This window comes from Cupressus sempervirens, chromosome 3, assembly GCF_028749045.1.
Source record: "Cupressus sempervirens isolate cs-2001-9-10 chromosome 3, ASM2874904v1, whole genome shotgun sequence".
NCBI lineage: Eukaryota > Viridiplantae > Streptophyta > Pinopsida > Cupressales > Cupressaceae > Cupressus > Cupressus sempervirens.
In genome coordinates this window covers 795,167,732-795,188,896 of record NC_143120.1, presented here as the reverse complement: position 1 = coordinate 795,188,896, position 21,165 = coordinate 795,167,732, and the positions used below count along the sequence as shown (strand labels likewise).

The following is a 21,165-nucleotide window of genomic DNA, read 5'->3' as shown; positions in this document are numbered from 1 at the left end:
CCGAGTTAGGCTTGGGGCACCATGGTCCTGCCATCATGAGCATACAGGTCTTAGAGTGTCGGCTAAGCACTAGGCAAGGCTGAGGAATTCCTCCATCAACCTTCCCTCTGTGAGCTAACACTCTCGACCTCTAGTGATCAATTGTGGCAAGCATGCCTTTTATTTATCTTGGGCAAGGATTTAGGTGGGCAATTGAACAACTCGATCACCACTGCTTGACTTGACAACTGAATATATTTTGGACAATCATGAGCTGACTTGGACTAAACAATTTCTTTCTTTAAATGTTCATGCAATTAAGACACTGATCAATAGTTTATTCTTCTTGCAGGAATACCTCTTCTCTTCACCCATTTACACTTGGCTATGCTAGCCTTGGGTTCATCCTAGGAGACTGTTGCTAACTATGAGAATCTTATCAATCAGAATTTTGTGAATACCTTTTTGATTACTACACAGCGGGTATATAGCGAATACCAGTGTATAAGGTAGAAAAATACTTCATGCCAAAAGATGGAGCAGACCTTGTACAACAAAAAATATTATGTATTAAACAATTGTTGAGCATTCAGTCTTAAGGGAACTGTAACAGTTCACTCCCTACAAGTATGCACCCGATATGCATAGATAAGAAATAATCATAAATAAAGAATGAGCAGGCTGATGCTTCTCATAAATTCTTACTACGTTTTGAGCCTTGGTTATGGCCTAGATATGTAGCCAAGCTCGTGATTATGATACGTAACCAAGCTTGTGATCATGATATTTCTTCATTCGGCAGTGATATACATAAAGAGAAGTTTGTATTGAAAAATGCATAGCATGAGATAAAAATAGACTTGCGAAATGTTTCATGACTTGAGAAAAAACAATTCAATCATTGACGTGATTCTTTGAGGCAATAACACCACGCTATATTGCTTCCACTAGCGTGGCCCAACACTGCAGATCAAGTATGGTATTATGGTCCAAAAAATGGGCGGAAACAACAGAGGATACTTTGGTTCAGAGAGATCGCATAACAAGAAGGGAGTGGATAAGAGAAAGATCCTTCAGCCATAGGGAAGGGAGATAAAGCCTCCTGTGCTCCCGGTTACAAGAAAGAGCTCGATATCGGTTACAAGAACTTTATAATTTCAAATTTTAAAAGTTGATGCCGATAAGGTGGCAAATGCACATCGATTTGGAGTCATAATAAAACATAAAGATTATACTTTTTCACGGATTCATCATGCTATTGAATTCTATCTATAATTGTACCTACATATACATATATTTATACGCGTGTGTAATTTTGAGAATACATGTAATTCATTTTTATCATTATATTTTCTCTAGGTACGCACGCGCATATGTATATATACATGTAAGTGCAATTCATAGATATTATCAGAGTATCATGGTGGCATTATATATATATATATATATATATATATATATATATATATATATAGTTATATAGTTATAAAGTCGATCACTTCCACAATCTCAAAATAAGAGAGAGGTAATAGTTCTCATGACATTAAATGCTTCTCTTGTTATAAAAATTGATCAAGTAGCTCATGACTATCCAAGGTATACTCTGTTGCCTAGCCATTAAATCCTTCATCATAGTAGTTAGAGCCCATACTTGATGGTCTAAGAATGGACTAAATTGGTGCCCCATTCCTTGAATCCTGTTTAGCAATGCTTCCCTCCCTTCATCTGCTTCTGCAACAAAAAATGTATATTCCACAATAATAACATATTGCTCCATTTAAATTGAAATATCAAGAAAACACAATAATTGATAATTGTCACAACAACTAACCACCACTAACATTTATCTTAAAATATAAGCATTCATTGTTAGTCGGAATAACAATAATCAACTAACAAGTCATTTACACATGAATCAATTCGGTTAATCATAACTTCCATTTCATAATATCCGAGAGTTTCTAACTAACCATTACAATGGCTATAATATTGTTTAAAAAGATCAAAAATTTGGGATGTAACATGCCCTCCCCTTTGTGTTTCATTGCCCTTGATAAACTTCACAAAAGGGAAAACAAAGTTCTATGTAAGTGACAAAGCATAGTTTTAAACAGTTTTTAACAAATAGTTACAAAAATTTTATGCTTCGGTCCTAGAGAAAAGATGGGAATTTTTTTGGAAGATATCATCATAATCTTCCCAAGTGGCATTTTTCTTAGTATACTGGTTCCACTGAACCTTGCACTGGGTTATGTCTCGGTTTTGTAAGCGGAGCTTATACACCTTGAGGATTTTGAGCGACTCTATTTCCACCACCTGTGGGTCTCGTACTTGCAAAAAGATTCCAATCAATTATATGCTCATGATGGGTGACATATTTCTTAAGATATGATACATGAATACATCATGTATCCTGGTAAGGGGTGGAGGTAGTGCAATCCTGTAGGCTACAGGGTTTATAACTTCTAACACCTCAAAGGGTCCCACATATCTTGGGGCCAGTTTGGCATTCTTTCCAAACTTGATGGTACTCTTTTGTGGTTTTACCTTTGATAGAACCTTTTCTCCCGACGAGAATTCTCTAGGTATTCTTTTAGCATCTGCATAACTCTTCTATTTGTCATTTGCCTCCTTCAGCCTCTGGTGGATTTGAACTACTTGTTCTTCCATCTCTAATAGCATCTCTAGCCCAATGATAATTCTTGTCTTCAATTCGGTTCCAACTAACAAGAGTTCTGCATTTACGACCGTACAGGGCCTCAAAGGTACCATCTTGATAGTGAATTGATAAGAGTTATTATAAGCAAATTCTACTAAGGGAAGATACATTTCCCATTAGTATTGTCAATCCATATAGTACACTCTTAAGAGGTCTTCCAAAATTTGATTTACTCTCTCAGTCTGACCATTGGTTTCTGGGTGGTAAGCAAAACTAATATTTAGCTTGGTTCCCAAGGCTGAAAATAGGGTTTGCCAAAACTTGGATGTCATCCTAGCATCCCTATCGGATATAATCTTTTCTAGAATTCCATGAAGTTTGAAAATTTCTCGAACAAACTTGTCAGCAGTCTCAGGTGCTCCATCTGTTAAGTTACCTGGTATGAAGTGAGCCACTTTGGTTAACCTGTCTACCACTACTAAGATGGCATTGTGTTTGTTCCGGGTCATGGGAAACCCTTGAATGAAATCCATGGTAATTATTTGCCACTTCCATGCGGGAACCTCGTTTGAGTGTAATAGGCTTGCTAGGGAGCGATGCTCTGCCTTGACTCTTTGACACTCGAGGCATCCAACTACGTGGTCAATTATTTCTCCTTTCATTCCCTTCCAAAAATACAAGGGTTTTATATCTGCCATCATCTTGGTCACCACAGGATGTCTAGAATAGGGAGCTATGTGGAATTCTTCTAAAATCATCCTTCGGACTTCTGGAACCTTGGGTATATACATCTTACCTTTTTACCTCAACAATCCATCCTCTTCTAATTGATAATCTCCATACTAGGGATCTTGAGGGTCTCTATGAAGTGCTTGGCTGACCTCACTATAGAAATCATCTCTGGTTAGGTCTTGCAATACTTGCTCCCTAAGTCTGATAGTAATGGCTACCATAGCTGACACATGCCTATGCTGACCTAAAGCATCCGCTACCTTGTTTTCCTTGCCCTTAATGTAGCTGATCTCAAAGTCATAATCTGCTATAAATTCTAGCCATCTCCTTTGTCGAGTGTTAAGGTTAGGCCAAGTAAATATATATTTCAGGCCGTGGTGATCTAATCGGAGCCCAAAGGGTTTTCCTACCAAATAGTGCCTCCACATCTGGAGGGCGTGAACAATGGCTGCTAACTCCAAGTCATGTGGGGCATTAATTTGTTCATAATTTTTCAGCTTCCTAGATTCGTAGGCAATAACTTGATCTTCTTGCATCAATACACCTCCTAACCCTTTCTCGAATGCATCCGTTATAACCACAAATTAGCCTTGTGGATCAGGTACTCTAAGTATCAAGGCGGTAGTATTCAAAAGCTGCTTGACACTTTTTTGTCCAAATGAACTTCTTGCCTTTTCTTTGAAGTGAGGTGATGAGGTAAGCTATCCTGGAGAAATCTCTAACAAATTTCCTATAAAATCTTGCTAAACCCAAACTCCTGACCTCTCTCACGTTCCTACGTACAGGCCAATCTCTGATTGCCTTGATCTTAGTGGGGTCTACGACTATCCCTTGAGCTGATATAATGTGCCCCAAGTACTGGATCTATTTTTGATAGAATAAACATTTGGATAGTTTTCCATACAAAACTATGAAGTTTTGGATAGTTCCGCAAAACAATCTCTAAGTGCCTTTGATGTTCCTCCTGATTTTGTGAGTATACGAAAATATCATCGATAAACACCAACACAAATTTATCCAAACAATCTTGGAAAATGTTATTCATAAGATTCATGAAAGCCGTTGGAGCATTGGTTTATCCAAATGGTAGTATAGTAAATTTGTAATGTCCATATCTAGTTCTGAAGGCAATCTTATGAATGTCTTCGTCTTTAATGCGGATCTGATAATATCCAGACCTCAGTTCAATCTTAGAAGATACAATTTCACCTCTCATTTGATCAAATAAGTCATCAATTCTAGGAAGCCGATACCTATTCTTAATGGTAACCTTGTTAAACATCCTATAGTCTATACACAGTCTCATGGTCCCATCCTTCTTCCTGACAAACAACATCGGTGCTCCTCAAGGTGAGACACTAGGTCAGATAAGTTTTTTATCTAATAAATCTTTTAGTTGCACTTGTAGCTCCATTAACTTGGTAGTGGTCATTCGATAAGGTGCTCTGGATATAGGTTTTGCCTCGGGTACCAAATCTATGGTAAAATCAAATACTCTAGACAGAGGTAATCTAGGGAGTTCTTTTGGAAACACATCCTAAAACTTCTTGAGATGTGGATACTTCTCCTCAAAGGATTCCCTCATTCTTTCTCTAATTTCTCCATCTTCGAAGATGTAGTCATCCCCATGAGTAGTATCTATAAGTTCTCTCAAATCTTCAATTTTTACTACGAAGATTTCACATCCCTTCTTTCTGCATCTTTTAAGTTGCATGGCCAATATCTAGCTTGATTTGATCTCATGTATAATCTCCTTGATGGTTACAGGATTGCCTTGGTCATCTAAACATTCTTCTGTCTTGGCAAGGCAATTGACCTTAGCCTTATGTTCACTAAGCCAATTTATATCCATGATGATGTCGTAGGACCCAAGAGGTGCTACATATAGATTCAACTGTGTAGAAAAATTTGGAAAGTCAACTTGGGTCTCAAACATGCAATGCTCCACCCTAGTCCTTGATTGGTTTTCATACTCAATAGTCCATGGGTTCGCCATTAAACTAGTTCTAGGATCTACTCAATAACTTTGGGGATAAACAATTTTCTATTGCCCCTGTATCAATTAATATAGAAATGAGTTTTCCGTAGATCTTACCCGGAGTTTCTATTGGACCCAATTGTTGTTCTGCTTGCCGATTGTCCAGTGCTGCATGAATCCTCAGTTGGTAAACGGTCTGTTGCGACTGCAATGGGGGTCAAGGAGGCTGATTGGTATTTGGCTTGTTAGGGCACTTGTTGGCATAATGATCCCCACCACAAGTGTAACATCCTGATGGTGGTCCCTTCATTTCAATCCCTTTGCTGCCTTCGTTTAAGTTGGAGTTACCCTTGAATTCTTTACCACCATTTCCTCTAGGCTCTAGTTTATTGCGCTTGAAGTCTGTATGGATTGAGGAGCGTGTTGGAAAGAATGTAACGAGATGCTATCCATGTATGTTGCCATGCGGATAATACATCCAAACATACATCTTTCTTACCCTTTTGCATTTCTATTTCAATTTGGTAGCTAGTATGGGCATCTTGATGAGCTTGTTAAAACATGGGTGCTCAAAGGAAGTGGAGATTTTTACAGAGTCGGCGAACATTCTTATATCATATAGCTCGCAAACAACAGCATGTTCTATTTGCATCATGGTAATTTCTTCTATACTTTTGACAAAAATAACAGGTGCTTGCAATGCATACCTGTGGTTCAATATGTTGGTAATGGAGCAAGTAGAGAAAAATATAAAGTGTACGATCCTTCTGCCGACAAACTCATTATGCTGGTGGGTGAGAGCATAAATTTCATTGATGTTTACAATTCATCAACCTGTATGATTGGGCGTAGCCTAACGTTGCATTTAAAGGGGGAGATTGGGTCTACCACTGGTATACATCAGTATGACTCTAACCAAATAATGCTACCAGCAAAAAAAAGAAGTAAAAGCTGTTATTAATGTTGAAGTAAACGACATGTATTTGGTTGGCAAACGGAGGTGGTCAAATTGAGGATTGGCGGAAATTGTTTTCGCTTTCATTATTAGATGGACAATGTTTTCGTTTTCATTATTATTCGCGAACATTGAGAATAGTATTTATGATTTCATTTTTAGATGGAAATTTCTCACTGCTGTCTACTGATGGACTATATTTTCTTGTATGATTGAGATCATTTGCTGGTACTTTATGCAATTGATACTAGTATCGATGCCATAATGAATACTAAGTGTGCAGATTCAAAACTTATAATTCTGGAGATAATAATGAAGTTCTGAATATGTTCAAAGGCTTAAATTTTACTGCTGGTTGAAGGAGACTACTGAATGTATTATATTGCCTGAGCAATGATGCTTTGGAGTTGATTCAGATAAATTACCCTTAATGAGATCACTATTCTGAATTGTTATACTTTCAAACATATCACTGCTTGATTATTGCATATCACCTGACCTATATCATCGATGGGGAATGCCTCGAATACTTCCACGAAAATTGAGAAGACAGATATGAAATATCCTGTTGGTCTACTATTGCAGGGACATGATAGATATGGTATGAATATCTGAGAAAGTGAGGACTTCTGTAAAAAAATTGCTCCTGCTAATCACGAGCATCCTCAACCACAATAATTGGAATGATTAAACTCTTAGAGCCTCAAATGGCACCCCCACCATTTGGTGTATCCAGGGATTAGTGATCCATTATCATACCATGATTTGTCCAAACAAAATCTGTATCAAGAATACCTTCTCATCTTTTGAGATTAAGGGTCCACAGATCGTTAATAGTTTCGCTTGGAAGATAGAAATCTTGTGTTCGAGTTGATTGCACTTGTGTAAACAATCTGAAAGTCCTGCATAATTGATATATTGCAGCCAAAAGAAATGAAAGAAACTGATGTGGACAATTTGAGGCAGTGGCCTGGAAATTTCAATCAGGGCATTAATTCCAAATTACCATTTGGGGCCAAACCCTTCCTCAACTTTAATGAAGGTGCCAATTGACCAAGGATTCAATTATCCTTGAAGTTTCCATAACTAGAGGCAAATTGTAGAGATGCAGCAAAGATTGGATGAGGAAATAACTCTGCAGTGAAGAGGTTGTAGACATCTATTTGTTTGATCCCCTTAGCGGAATGGAGATCAAACAATTCCTTGGCTACGTCCTGTAGAGGTGGATACATTTGAGAGGCAGACCAAGGAGATGTTGATAATAAAATCCACTGATGGACCACTTACAGGAAACTTTCCATTAGAGGATGTCAATCTTCATAATATTTGGTTTCACTTGAATCTATCAACCCCCCACCCAAAAAATAAAAATAAAAAATGAATAAACTAAAAAAATTGGGCAGGTCCTTGGATTACTTGGGGGAATGAAAAATGGTGCAAACATTAGATCTCTTTGACAACAAATTAGCAGGCTCTAAAATCAAGCAATTTTTCTATGCACAAAAGAAACAAGTGTGCAAGGGCGGATGCTATGACAAGCATTAGATAGAAGCAGAGCCGTCAATAGTCGGCTGGGTTGAGTCAATTTTCATACTTGTTTGGAATAAGTGAGAATTTTACATTGTGGGGGGGAATAATAACCAATGGTACGTTCTTATTTGAACCAACCTTAAAAGGAAGGCGTCTCTCAAATCATCTAAGAATGTTGTACTTAAATTGTTTAACAAATGCTTATATGGAGGCATTTTTAGATTTGATGCATATGGACCTTCATCAAAACAACTTGTATCAAAGATGTGCAGGGATGATCTTGCAGGAAAAGAAGAATGATACATTAGGCATGCTACCATATATTGTGTTGGACTCAATCCTATGACATCTGATGTTCATGCTAGATAAAGAGAGGCTATTAGAGCATGATATCTTCTATGATCAGAATCATAAGTATTCTTCTTTAACAAGAGGGAGTTTGACACTTCGTTAGAGGCAACCTTGGAAAGAGAGGGAGCAGATAGAGAATACAGCTCAGTCAACTTTTGATGATTGATTCAGAGGGAGAAGATCATATTGAGATGACTTCTCTAGTGACCAAGAAACTATAGCAATCAAGAGGCAGTTTGAGAATCTACCGGAGGAAACCATAGACGAGGAGGTCTAAAAGTAGATATTGCATTCAGAAAAAGTCAAAGGCAACCTTGGACAAGAAGGTCAAAGGGTTGATGCATGTACTTGGAGCTTCAATTAGAAGCCACATTATCATGAATATTAGTGTCACCAAGCTTGGGGATAAATCGATAGTTTATTACATTCTCTCATGTTACTATGAAATCGAACAAGAACATTTGAATATGAGGGACTACTCCTACAAATAATGTTGTGATCAGAACAGAGAGAGTTACTAGAAGATCTGCCAAATGGATCTTTGATCATAGTGATTTTGAGGGAGTGGACCATGAAGATGTTTTTCTTTTGGACAAGGTACATTACCACTAAAGAACAAATGGCTGATATTCTCACCAAGTATCTTACCAAAGTAAAGTTGTGCATTTGGAGACTAGGTTGCATATGAACTCTCCCTTCTTTAATAGCTTGTTTTGAGGTGGTCACACTCTTCATTACATATCTTTTCACCTTTCATTAAATTTAGCTAATTTATGTATTATGATATTAATTAATTAATCAATTCATATTTTCATATAAATTTATTATTATTATGTATTTTTAAGTAGGGGACATTACAGTTCATCAAAGTATTACAGGTTGGACCCAAATGAATCATATACAAAAACATTAAAGCATAATATATATTAGAGGTTGGCCCAAAAACACTTTGTTGATGTGAGTTTTGTAACCACCCCAATGTGTAGGATATAATATTAAGTATTCTGCCCTCGCTTGAGCAACGAAGCCTCAAATGCTGAACAATGTGAAATTCCATGATGGGGTAAAGCAACTCCAAGTTTGCAATGGTTACTGACATCTTTATTGTTGGTTACAACAAAGTTTAATGATGCGATTTGGTAGTTATCACAAAGGGACTTACACTATTCATTCATGAACATTTAAAAACTTTTCAAATGACAAATGATTTAGTGATGTGAGCTCTTCAACTACTTCTAATGAGGAGTTCGAAAAAAAATGCAAGAACAATATGGGTTTTCAAATCTAAACTAACTCTTATTTTTAACTCCATCAGTGCAAGAGACAATTGATTATGAGGTGAAACTAACCAATCCTTGCTTTTCCAAAAAAAAAACTATGCAAAGGAAGATGCTATCTTCTAAGGGTGTGTAAATGATTATCAAATTGCTTGTACACATTAAAATTAGAAAGTACGCAACTCAATGAGCATGAAGCAATGAAGTTCTTGGCAATGATTCCAATGTAACTTTGCACAGCGACTTGCAATCAACTAGTAGCAAAAGGTATAATTGTCAAGTTTCACAACGAATCAACAATAATATCTTTCATTCAACTACTTAACATAAACAAATTCTATTGAAGTCAGAAATAGGAAACCATGCAACACTTTGAAATAACACAGGTAGTTATTGTGCTTCAATGAATTCGGAATTCCTTTTGTAGTATCTTAGTAACAATTTCACAAAAAAATTTCCTTTTACAAATGAGTGAGCAGGCCTTAGAGGCTTCAAGTACAGCCAATAACTCAAATCAAGATCAACAGTCCAGATAATTCCAAGTAATCCTAATTAGGGTTTTCTAACTATTACTTACAAATATTAAATGTTAATGAGTGAGGATAAAGCACCTACCTATAGACCAAAATGGAATTTCTGCCACATGGGATCATAAGCAATCTTATTCTAGAAGCATGTTTTCTTTATCCTTTTCCTTGATAGCATTTTTAATGAATCTAGGCATTTTGGCATTGAGCTCCTCCATAAGTGTAGTTGATGCAACCTCCACCTTGTAGCCTCCACCTTGTATTCAATGAATTCCAAGTCAGGGTTTCATGGGGTGCATGATTTCTCCTATTCTCTATCTTTGCAAGTAGCCATGAAATTTGTAATTGCCAAAGCATTCTTCAAATGATCTTGCAAAACTGGATTTGTTTAATATCCTGAAAAGCATATATTCTCCAAATATCATAGATCATATCACAGAAATTTAAACATCAGATTTGCATGCAGTTGATTCCAATTTGTCCAACTGAAATACAAAACACCCCGATGGACATTTTGTCATTGATGTCAAAGAAAATATTCAAGTATGCGGTTCACAAGATCATAAAGAATATATGTATAAGATAGATTATAAACATAATGACCAAATCAGAATTAAGGGGAAAACTATATCAGAGCAGGGACTTGTGTGGGAAGATACTGAAGTTTAGAAGAATAAACTATTGCAGTGACATGAGTTGAATAACAAATATATAAATGGCATTGAGAGTCCCAGTCAGTGACTGTCATATGGATATGAAAATAATGATGAATGGAAGAAAGTGATTAATACTATGGACAACATATGCATTACTTTTCATGCTTAACAAACAATATTGAATAAAAGCAAATATGAAGAAATATATACAAGAATTCAAGCAAGGTGATAAAGAGGTATCAAGTTTCTACTTAAAAGATTTGAGTAAAAAAGGATCCATAGAAAGAGAAAACGTGTAAAAAGGACTGTACAAAGGAATGTGACTACCAACTTTGTTATGGTAGAAGTATGATATTAAAATCACAGACAGATCAAAAGCATACACAGAAATCATCAGTATGGAGGAAGTAAGAAGCTACAGCAGAAGTCAAAGAACTGAGTATCTATGATTCTATACTATAACTTTATATGACTGTATATGAAGAATATCATTTTACCTACAGCCATGCTATGAAAAGAGATGATAACTTTAATATGCAACAAAACAGAGGACAATGGTCAAAGATGGCAGTAAGTTTCAGAGAAATAAATATCAATCCTTGAATCATGGGTTGACGGCATACAACAAAGCCTAGGTGGTGAATATCAAATGTCTATAAAACAGTTGAACAAAACCTCTAAGACAATAAGGGCAGATACCTTGTGGGTAGATGAATTACTTTTCATTTATACTAAGACAAGTATATGAAAATATTGTCATTTACAATAGTAAGACTGTAGCTCCTTAGAAACAACTATTCCTCTTCATACAACCACACAAAGTTTTCGCATGAAGGGCACAATCAACTTGGTTATAAAAACCAGTTTAAGCATTCTTTGAATCATTGGGCGAGTTTACTGTGTTCAAACAAGAAGAATTTGATGCCATCTGAGGAACATCATCGGGAGTTACCTAAAAATATTCAAGGCATGGTTATTGTCAAATAGAGTATCGTTAGCATGCAAGACAAATAAGAAAGACGGAGGTCTGTGTGCATCAGAACAGTTTGACAGGCCTGAACGTGTTGCTAAGCATCGTGCACAATATGGAGATCATATCCAGAATAAGCACTGCTATGTTGGAGGAGTATTGCTGTAACACATGAAAACCATCAAATTTGTCCAGCAAATCAAGTACCAGCAAGTTCAATGTTGGATGGCTGCCGTTGGGAGGTTTGAAAGACATAAAACATCAACAGTATATAAAGGACCCGATTAAAATATTATGAGTCCATTTGTTATGGCACTCTACATTGAACAAATTACATAAGTGATTCCACGTGAATGGTATTATTGGCAAAAATAAAGGGAGTCCACGTGAATGGTGAAAGCTGCATTATATTTGCTAAGTCACTGGCTACGATGCTCTGAAATGAGGTTCTATTAGCAGCTTAATAGACACACAGATCATATCTTGACTTCAGATAGAGGAAATAAATTATTGGTATAGAAAGGAATGGTGCCATATAAGGAATGTGTTATCGGTATGAGTCTCTAAATCTGCTGACAAAACAAAGATTCAACTACCAATGCATCTATAAGGAATGTAACACTGATGACAATGTAGTTGAGGATGATTTGTTCAAAGTAATCGCACAACATAATGATTAGAATAAGATATGGCAGGGTACGATTAAAGCCATGATTTAATTTAAAACAAATAATTCATTATGGTGTGTTATGAAAAGGTGCAGAGTAACTAAAATGTCCATTTAATAAGTTGAGATTGTTCGTGAGGACTATGAACGATATAAAGTGTAGAGGAAATTGTTGTGAAGGCTTGTTCTTTGGAGGACTAACTAAAAATGCTACCGCTGCTGCACTTTTTTGGTGCAAAGATCATGGAACTCCAAGTCAACATTAGTTGACGTATTGTTGAGCATCTCAATAAAGTTCTTATAAGACTTTATAGACTTTTAGAGTGACTACTACCTTGTCTTCTTCCTACATTTTTTGGCCAATTGCCTCCAATTGATCAGGAATGTCCTTGATTTTTGTGAGATGCTTCTGCAGGACATCCTATCATACATCATGATTGAGGAAAACACGCTCTTCAGAAAAAATGCACAGCTCTTGTCAGATGTTTAATGTAGGGCCTTCATATAATCCCATATTTAGCGGTTATCTTGCTTGAGGGTACCTGAGGTAGTTGATCTTTGGTGTCCAACTGAGCATCACAATTTCTTGATTTTGCTCATCAAATTTGTCCTGAGTTGGACCTTCCATTGTAGGACGAGTGGACTTCACAAATTTCAAGGTACTTATGTTTAAAAATGGTCATCATCTGTTGTTTCGAGGTGTTGTAATTATGTTAGTTGAACTTTTGACTGCCTTAGAACAATGGACTTCACAAATTTCAAGGTACTTATGTTTAAAAATGGTCATCATCTGTTGTTTCGAGGTGTTGTAATTATGTTAGTTGAACTTTTGACTGCCTTAGAACAATATATTGGTGAAAGAAGCCATCTTTCACACTTTTTTGAGGCACAAAAGTAAGATAAACATAAGAGGTTTAAACCCTAACTGCATGAAACCCGAGGCAGATATCCCAATGCTCAAAAAACAAAGGCAGATTCAGAATGTAGGCATTGATCCTGAGATAGATTGTTGAGAACTCTGGATCAAAAAGACACAAAAAATTAGGGATTTTGTTTTTTGAAAAATCTGCAAAATGTATTGCAAACCCTAGGTCGCAAAAAAACAATAGCAGCCAAACCAACAAACATAAATCCAGAAAATCTGAAAGAAATGCGAATAGAACTGTAAAATCTGTGTAGCCTGGTGTCTAGATATGCGGCTCTTGCAAATACTGGTTGTAAAATCCCACAAATTTAAACCACATGACCACAAAAAAGAACACACACAGAAAATGAGTCTCGGAAAATCATGTGCAGAGAAGCAAATTTCACAGATTTGCATGATGGTCGCTAACCAGGAAAGATGACTCCAAATGAGGTTGCTTGGGCTAAAACCAAACTAAATAAGGCATCACTGGACACGATATCTTGCCAGTGAAAGCACAGTGACCCTATCAGAGGCGCAACCATGCAACAAGAGAAAAACGCAGTTTGTAAATAATGCAGAAACCAGTTGCTAAAATACCTCAGGAGTCTTGAGTTGCACCTATGAATAAGACATAGGCCCACAAAAAGCAATACCTTATGAGCTCTGGGAACGCAGCTTGAACAAGAAGTGACATGCTTTGAAAAATACAGATGGTCTTAAAAAAATGCCATTGGGATCCTTGTAGAGGTAACCGTTTGAACACACAAAGAATTGAAAAATGGGTTACTAAGCCCTTGAATTTGCAGAAACAAACTTCAGAAAAAATCTTCACTGGAAATATTAGATGAGAATTTTTTTAGAATTACAATTTAAAAAAAAAAAAAAATTCTCTTGCTATGATACCATGTTACAATGGTAATTGCTTGATTATGTTAAAAGAAGAAAATGTACATATATAGGCAATAACATTGTTGCTGTTTCCTAAAGAAACAATCGAACACTGAAGGCTAAATTAGAAACAAATCTAATCTACCTCAAAATACAATATTGACCGTTAAGTTATAATGTATGCAAATCTTATTCTTAATACCTTTGGTTGGTGTCTCTTAAAAGTGGTTTGAAACGCTTTCATCTAGCTTGTCTTGCCAACCTCTGTCATGATTTCTGGATGTGGCAGAAGTTGCTACAGGTGCCTTTCAATAGACAGCCTTCTGTTGGGTGGTTTACCTTAGAGCCTAAACACTGGGCACATAAACAGCATGACAAAATATATAATTTTTGGGCAATCTTTGTCTAGTATCTTCTTGGAGTTCTATGCCAGATCCACTAACCAACACCAGGAGTGAATTGGTGGGTTTTTTGATTTCTTGATGTACATATATGCAGTAATTGTCATTTTAATTTGGCAGAATACATTTGTGGAAATTGTCTAATAATATGACGACATGTTTCATGATTTTCATTGGCATATTTCATGATTTTCATTGGCATAAGAATTGACCAGGTATAACTCTTAGGCATACTTTTTTTCATTTATTGAAATAAACTATATTTCAAGAATTTGCAGAATTTAGACTCCCAAAGGACTTAACTACTTTGTCTTTTCTGCATCCACAGTTTGAAAACTGATATTGGCAACAATACAGAAGATATCCATAGTTCATTGTTGGGTTCAGTCCAAAACTTTTTTGCAGTGGAACTGCCACCTGTTGAAAGCAGTTCGTCATATTGTATTGATCTTAGATGGTTCATTGTTTGCAAACTTGCCCAGTATTTGCACAGTTTACTTACAAGTGTTTCAAAGCTGAGTTTTCCTGAATTTTTACAAACCTGATGGCTTGACTTGTTGCATAAGCAGCATGCTTAAAATACAGGGAAATACATTGTTTAAACAGTCAAAAAGCATAGTTAACATGGCTTTATGAGCATTATGTTTAAGTAAGTGGTGATACCTATTATTTAGGCTATTTAGTAATTCCCTTTGGTCAGCATATTGTTTTTTCTGATCTTAGTTTAGGCTTTTTTTGGATTGCAATTTCAGTATTGGTCCCCTTGGACTGCTAAATTATTTGATCTTAGTATAGGCGTTTTTTTTGGATTGCAACTTCATATCGCTTGCCTTGGACAGCTTATAGCAGGATATGGATCCAATTATTAATATTTATCCTCATGATAAACAGTGTGACGAAATATATAATTTCTGGGTATTATTGTCAATTAGTTTATGTGCTTTACAAGTTATATATAAAGAGGAAATCACAATTTGTTAGTGCTATTACTTTTTACTAGAACTTGTTCTGTATGATAGAATCTGGTTCATAAAGTGAGGATATCTCAAGTAATAATTTTTTTTTGAGGTTTCATTACTGTAGACACATTTGATCAGAAGTTTAAGAATTTTTAAATTAACTTTCCTGTTTCAGAAATCCTGGATATTATATGTTTGTTAATTTGATTCTTCATTCCTAAATATTAATGTTATGTATGTTATTCAGAGATATGCAATGCAGCAATTTTTTAAAAACATTACGGGACAGAGAACACCAGGTGGAAGTCAGTTTGGTGGTATGGCTATGCCTGCAGGATCTGGATTCCCCATTCCACCATTTCCAGTTCCTCCTGAAACTCGTTTTCCATCAGGACAGACAGTTGATGTGCCTGCAAGTGAAGTAACTACCCAATCTACACAGGTCAATGGAGCAGCTGAAGAAAAATCAGGAGTAGTTGAAGACAAAATTGGAGCAGCTGAAATAAAAGCAGAGCCCAAGAAGCCTGGTGAGTTCTGTTTTATTGGATGACTTGATTGTTTCTCTTCTATGACCAGCTTCATTAAAAATCAACCTTAAATACATATGAAGCCCTTGTTATATTTAGAATGCTTAGAGTCTTAGACAGTAGAACTATATGATAACAAAATTAAATTGTTTAAACTTTCCAACATATTAAAGAGTGGCTGGACGGACAAGTACTTTTGTTTCTTATATAGCATCATATCTATTTTTTTTGTTTAGGTCTTTAATATATTTTCTCATTTCCATAGATTATTGAATTGTTCAATATTTTGAAGAGAATGACTTGTTTAGGATAGGGATGGTTGTTCCAGTTATTATCCTTTCCCAAAAAATATTAAATATGTGAATTTGAGACATTTTAATCATTGTGATGTCTATCCATGCAACATAGAATCACTCTCTATACTCCTATGTCTCTTTTCCATCTTGGCCTTCCTGTAGAGATCTTCATTGATCTTGTGCATGATGTTAAAGCTGCAACAACCATATCATTAGTAATCTTAAGCTGATCCTTCAAAGTATGTGTCTCGACACCATCATTTCTAAATGTGTTCTTTGATTGGTCCTCCAAATCACTATCATGCATAAGTGATGCACTGTTATTAAGAATGCATGAATCATATATTTCAAGGGTGTTGTCAATGTAATCATAGGCCTCAAAACTCCTTGTTTGATTGTTCTGCATGCAAAGTCAAGAATGCTGATATGTCATCATTTTCAAGCAAATGCTTATCATGTCAAGATTCATAAACTTCATTGGGAACATCTCGGGCTCCAACATGTCCTCTCCTTGAGTAAGGTCATCCTAATCAAAATGTTTTTCAATAACAACTTCTAAGTCACCAATATACAGATTTGTATATTTTTTATTTATAGAAACAGCTGAATCTTTCTCCTTGCAAGCATTTATGTTATTCTGTTGAAACGGAACTGTGAAATTCATATCTTCTTCATTACTGGTTAGAACCTCTTTGGCTGTCATATCTTCTCTACCAACTCCACAATTGTGGCTAGGTGTTCAAGTGTCTTGACATGGGAAACATATATGCTCCCTCATTTAATTCCTACTCTTTTGGGAAGATTCCGTAGCCTGTAATCCCAATGAAATCAGTTCTTCTTTGGCACATTGTTTTTTAAAATTTTCAATTTTTTCACTCACATTATTTGAGTACACTGTTGACCAACTCATAAGAAGTTGTAAATTTTTTTTGTTCTAACAACATGTGTTGAAGTGCCTGGAAATGAGCATTACTCTCCTTAATTGTCATAATCATAATTGTCTTCATGGTTGCAATAACATCTGCATTGTGTTATTCCTTGATTCTGACCAAGAAATATTGGAACACGGTGTGTATTAAAGTCATACAGTCCCAAGTCAAGCATAATATTACTCAATCTGATTTTTACAAATACTTTTAGTATGACAATTCTTCTAGAAAAATGACCTCTGATGTCCCCAGTATATCGGAAGCTATCAATGATTAGTTTTAATACCTCCTTCATTATGTTATCTTTATAAGGTTCTTGAGGTGCCAAGATTCTTATGATCTCCATCAATCAAGTAGTAACCAACGATCTGAATGCCTTAAACCATTTGTGTTGATTGATCTACAATTGTCAAACATCCCTCTAATTGGTTCAAATTGATGAGATTTTTGTTCCTTTATTCTGATTCCATATCGAGTTTTCTGCATAGCTCACTAAGTACACATGACAATCTGTCATCTGATGTTATCTTAAATCCCTTACTAGTTCTGTAACAAATTTCAGTTTCGGATCTCTGACATTCCAACAGACAGTTTGTATGCAAAGTCCGTTCTAATTGTTTGCTGATGAATTTTCATACCAGCATAATACAGGAAATGAAAAACCAAATCTAGAAATATCTTCCTGAAATGCAATATCAATAGAACTAGAAAACAGGGTTCAACTTCAGAGCAACACCATATTTTAAATTGAAATGATCAACCCAGTCATTACATGCTTTTAGTTTATATGCAGAAAAATAATTTTTTTTAACCTCTTGCAACCAAAGATAAGTTAACAGTCTATGACCTAACACAGTTATCTCAGACCCGGAAGATCTCAAGTCTCAACAGGTATGCTGAGTATCAAAACAACAGCAAAATCCTGGAAGTTAATTGTATGAATTGCAATACTTGACTCTCAAGCAAGGATGAACTCTCAACAGCAGCTTATAATGAATCCCCTGTGAAAGACCATCTTGAACAGAAAGAGAATAATATCCACTGGATGTAGAAAGCCACACAAGAGATAATGGGCATCAATCATCTAGTATCAGCTTGCCTGCGATTCGAGAACAACTGAAAGACCTTCAATTCCCTTGAATAACAGTCACAATAGCAGAGTTAGCTCAAGGGATAAACTTGCTCTTTCCCAGCAACCTTCAAACTACTTTTTAAAGAGAGTAGGTATAATGTTTTCCCAAAAACTTAATTTGTTTCACCTTAATTTTCTCCCGAAAACTGGACTGAGGATTTTTTTTTTCTATGCTAAGTAGATGAATATTATTGCCTATAATATCCAGCAATGAATGAAAAATTATTGTTTGACGGTCCTCCCCTGTTTTTTCAGACCTTGCCTTTTCACTGGCAATTACTTCTGAGAACACATGGCTCTTCCTCTGTAATGTCGCTTGCCCTATTACAAGATGAATACCTGTATTGTCACAACAGTTTTCCCGATAGCACAAGCTTCACTTTAAACTGAATGCCCTTCCAAATATATAAATTTGCATCCAATGTCTTTTTTAACAATAGTCGTCAAAATATAATCATTCGGTATATATTATTCCACAGCATTACAGTATATATTATTCCACAGCGTTACACTTCATTTGCCCATTGAAGAATCAGCTAGGACCAATAAAAAAGTGGTATTAAATTCAAGCGACTTTGGGTGGCCCAAAGTTTAGAAATATTTGCCCACTATATTAATTTGTCTCTAGAATTTATATGAAGCCAACAATAACAAACTTATGGCTTCCCCAACTCCAGAAATATTATTGATTTTTGGCAATGTTTGACAATGCTCGAATAACCAATAATCCATTCAAGGTCCCCCATATCAGAGAAGCGGTAGATAAATAAATTTAAACCTTATACTCGCAAATGTATTTCAATCCAAACTACCACCATGCAAAATATTATTTCTCCATTAGATAAAACAAAGGCGGCCAATAATATAAACATTCAACTTTAACCAAACATTCACTCAGATATTTCTAGAATTAATGTAATACGGAAGCCAAAATATATAAATTCATCAATGTCCCGATAACAAGCAAACTTAATGCACAAGCAGTAACAATATCTGTGACTGTGCTCTTAAGTCTACAAAAATCTCTTTCTCCTAATAAATTCAGGACCTGTCATAAAATGGCCTCATATTAATCGGCAGCAGTGGCAACCTTTTTAGAGATATATATTTTTTCCCATATTTTGATTAAATCTTCACCACTTCACAATTTCTCTGACAGCCGCCAGTTCAAGTTATGACAGATGGTATTGTAGGCACAACTTTAAATACCTTAATTTTTGTTACTCATGAAATCTCATAGGCTGGCAAGAAAACCAGCCCGATACTAGTAAAATATACCCCTAGGATATTATTTCCAAAATTTACCAAATATTTCACAGAAATTCAAAGAACAATTTGTATTCAACCGATTTTTCATCAAATGTATAAAAATTGAAAATCATATAAAATATCAAACTGAAATAGAGATTCTAAATGAAATACGAATATTGCCTTCAAATATTTAGTTGAGCAACAACAAAATATCCAATCGTAGCCACAAAACTTGCAGTCAGATTGGATAACCAAATTATGAATTTGAAGCACAAAGTGAGACACCTGATTGATATTTCCAACAGACAATGGAGTTTCATCCACTGTCTCCAAGCTTGAGGGTTCCCATCCTCAACCTTGCTGAAAGTGAAGACTTCTCCAAATTCTCCAAGAGAGAAAAACAAACATAAAACCAAGCATAATCAGAATGAGCATCTCAATGTCCTTTTAAGGACAACCCTGTGACCTTGTTTTCCCTTCTGGCTATTTCTTCATATTCTTTTTTTGTCTCTTTATTTTCCCAACAGGCTCCATAACAGTCTTTTTTATACTTTATTAAATAATTAAACTAAGTTGTTATTTCAATTTTATATAATTTGACAACTTGAAATTTAATTATTTAATTGACTTTTAACGTCCCCAAAAGGGACATTACATGATACAGCCTTGAGCAATCACATACAGACAAAATTTGGAGTGTGTGTCTTGAATGAATGAGTTTGGCATCAAAGAAAGGTAATAAGTTGGAAACCAAAATATGAGTATATTGCATCTTCAGATGAAGAAAATAACTTGCAAGAAGATGACATGGCCGAACTTAATGCCCAAAACAATCAAGTAGAAGATGAACTCTCATGCATCACATCACAAGAGGGAGGTGCTGAAACAATCAAGGAACCAATAATGTCTATCAATTGAAGAGATGGTAGCAAGCATAGATCAATCTTTGGAACCGCTTGAAGAACTATGAGATCATCAAATTTGAAGAACAATAAATCCTTGGTGAAATTTCACCCATGATCCAAGAGCAGGTTGTCCAAAATGAGTTATGGGAGGTTTCAAATGTCCATGGAGACAAAGGTAATAAAGTTGACTTGTTGAATGAGGAACTTGTGTCTTCATTTTAAGAATTCATTTGCAAACTTAGAGCCTTGATTCTCTAAGACATAAAGCCTCAAATCAGTAACAAAATGAAGGACAATGTAAGGGTATTTTATATAGAGGCTTGAAGTTGTTCCTATCCAAATTGATTTTCCACTAGATGAGAAATGTATGCAAAACAAGGACATTTTATAGGAACTTCATTTAATCCTTATCCTTATTAATTTTCAACCAAGAGGATGAGCAAGAATTAAAGAAAGGATTAAGCAACGAGCGTAAAATTAATCAATCCTAATGACAAGCAAACTGCCACCATGTAACATAAAAGAAAATAATTGGAATTTTGTTGATAATTTCCAAAGTGGGGACTGCTTATCTTAAGGACTATCTTAAGTAATTCAATTTGCATTTCATTATTCGCAAGTTTTGATATAAGTTTTTTTCCCCCTTTTGCAGAGGTGACTGCAACAGAGTGATCGTGAAAGAGCAAAAG

The 21,165-nt window shown here is 35.6% G+C and overlaps 1 protein-coding gene across 1 annotated transcript in view; it reads left to right on the top strand.

Annotated features, from left to right (window-relative positions):
- TIC40 (hydroxyproline-rich glycoprotein family protein) overlaps nt 1-21,165 on the top strand; it is a 156,197-nt gene that overhangs the window by 23,332 nt on the left and 111,700 nt on the right. The window contains exon 5 of the mRNA XM_089821947.1: nt 15,684-15,963. Within this exon, the coding sequence (XP_089678073.1) occupies nt 15,684-15,963 (280 nt within the window). The remainder of the gene's footprint in view (nt 1-15,683; nt 15,964-21,165) is intronic.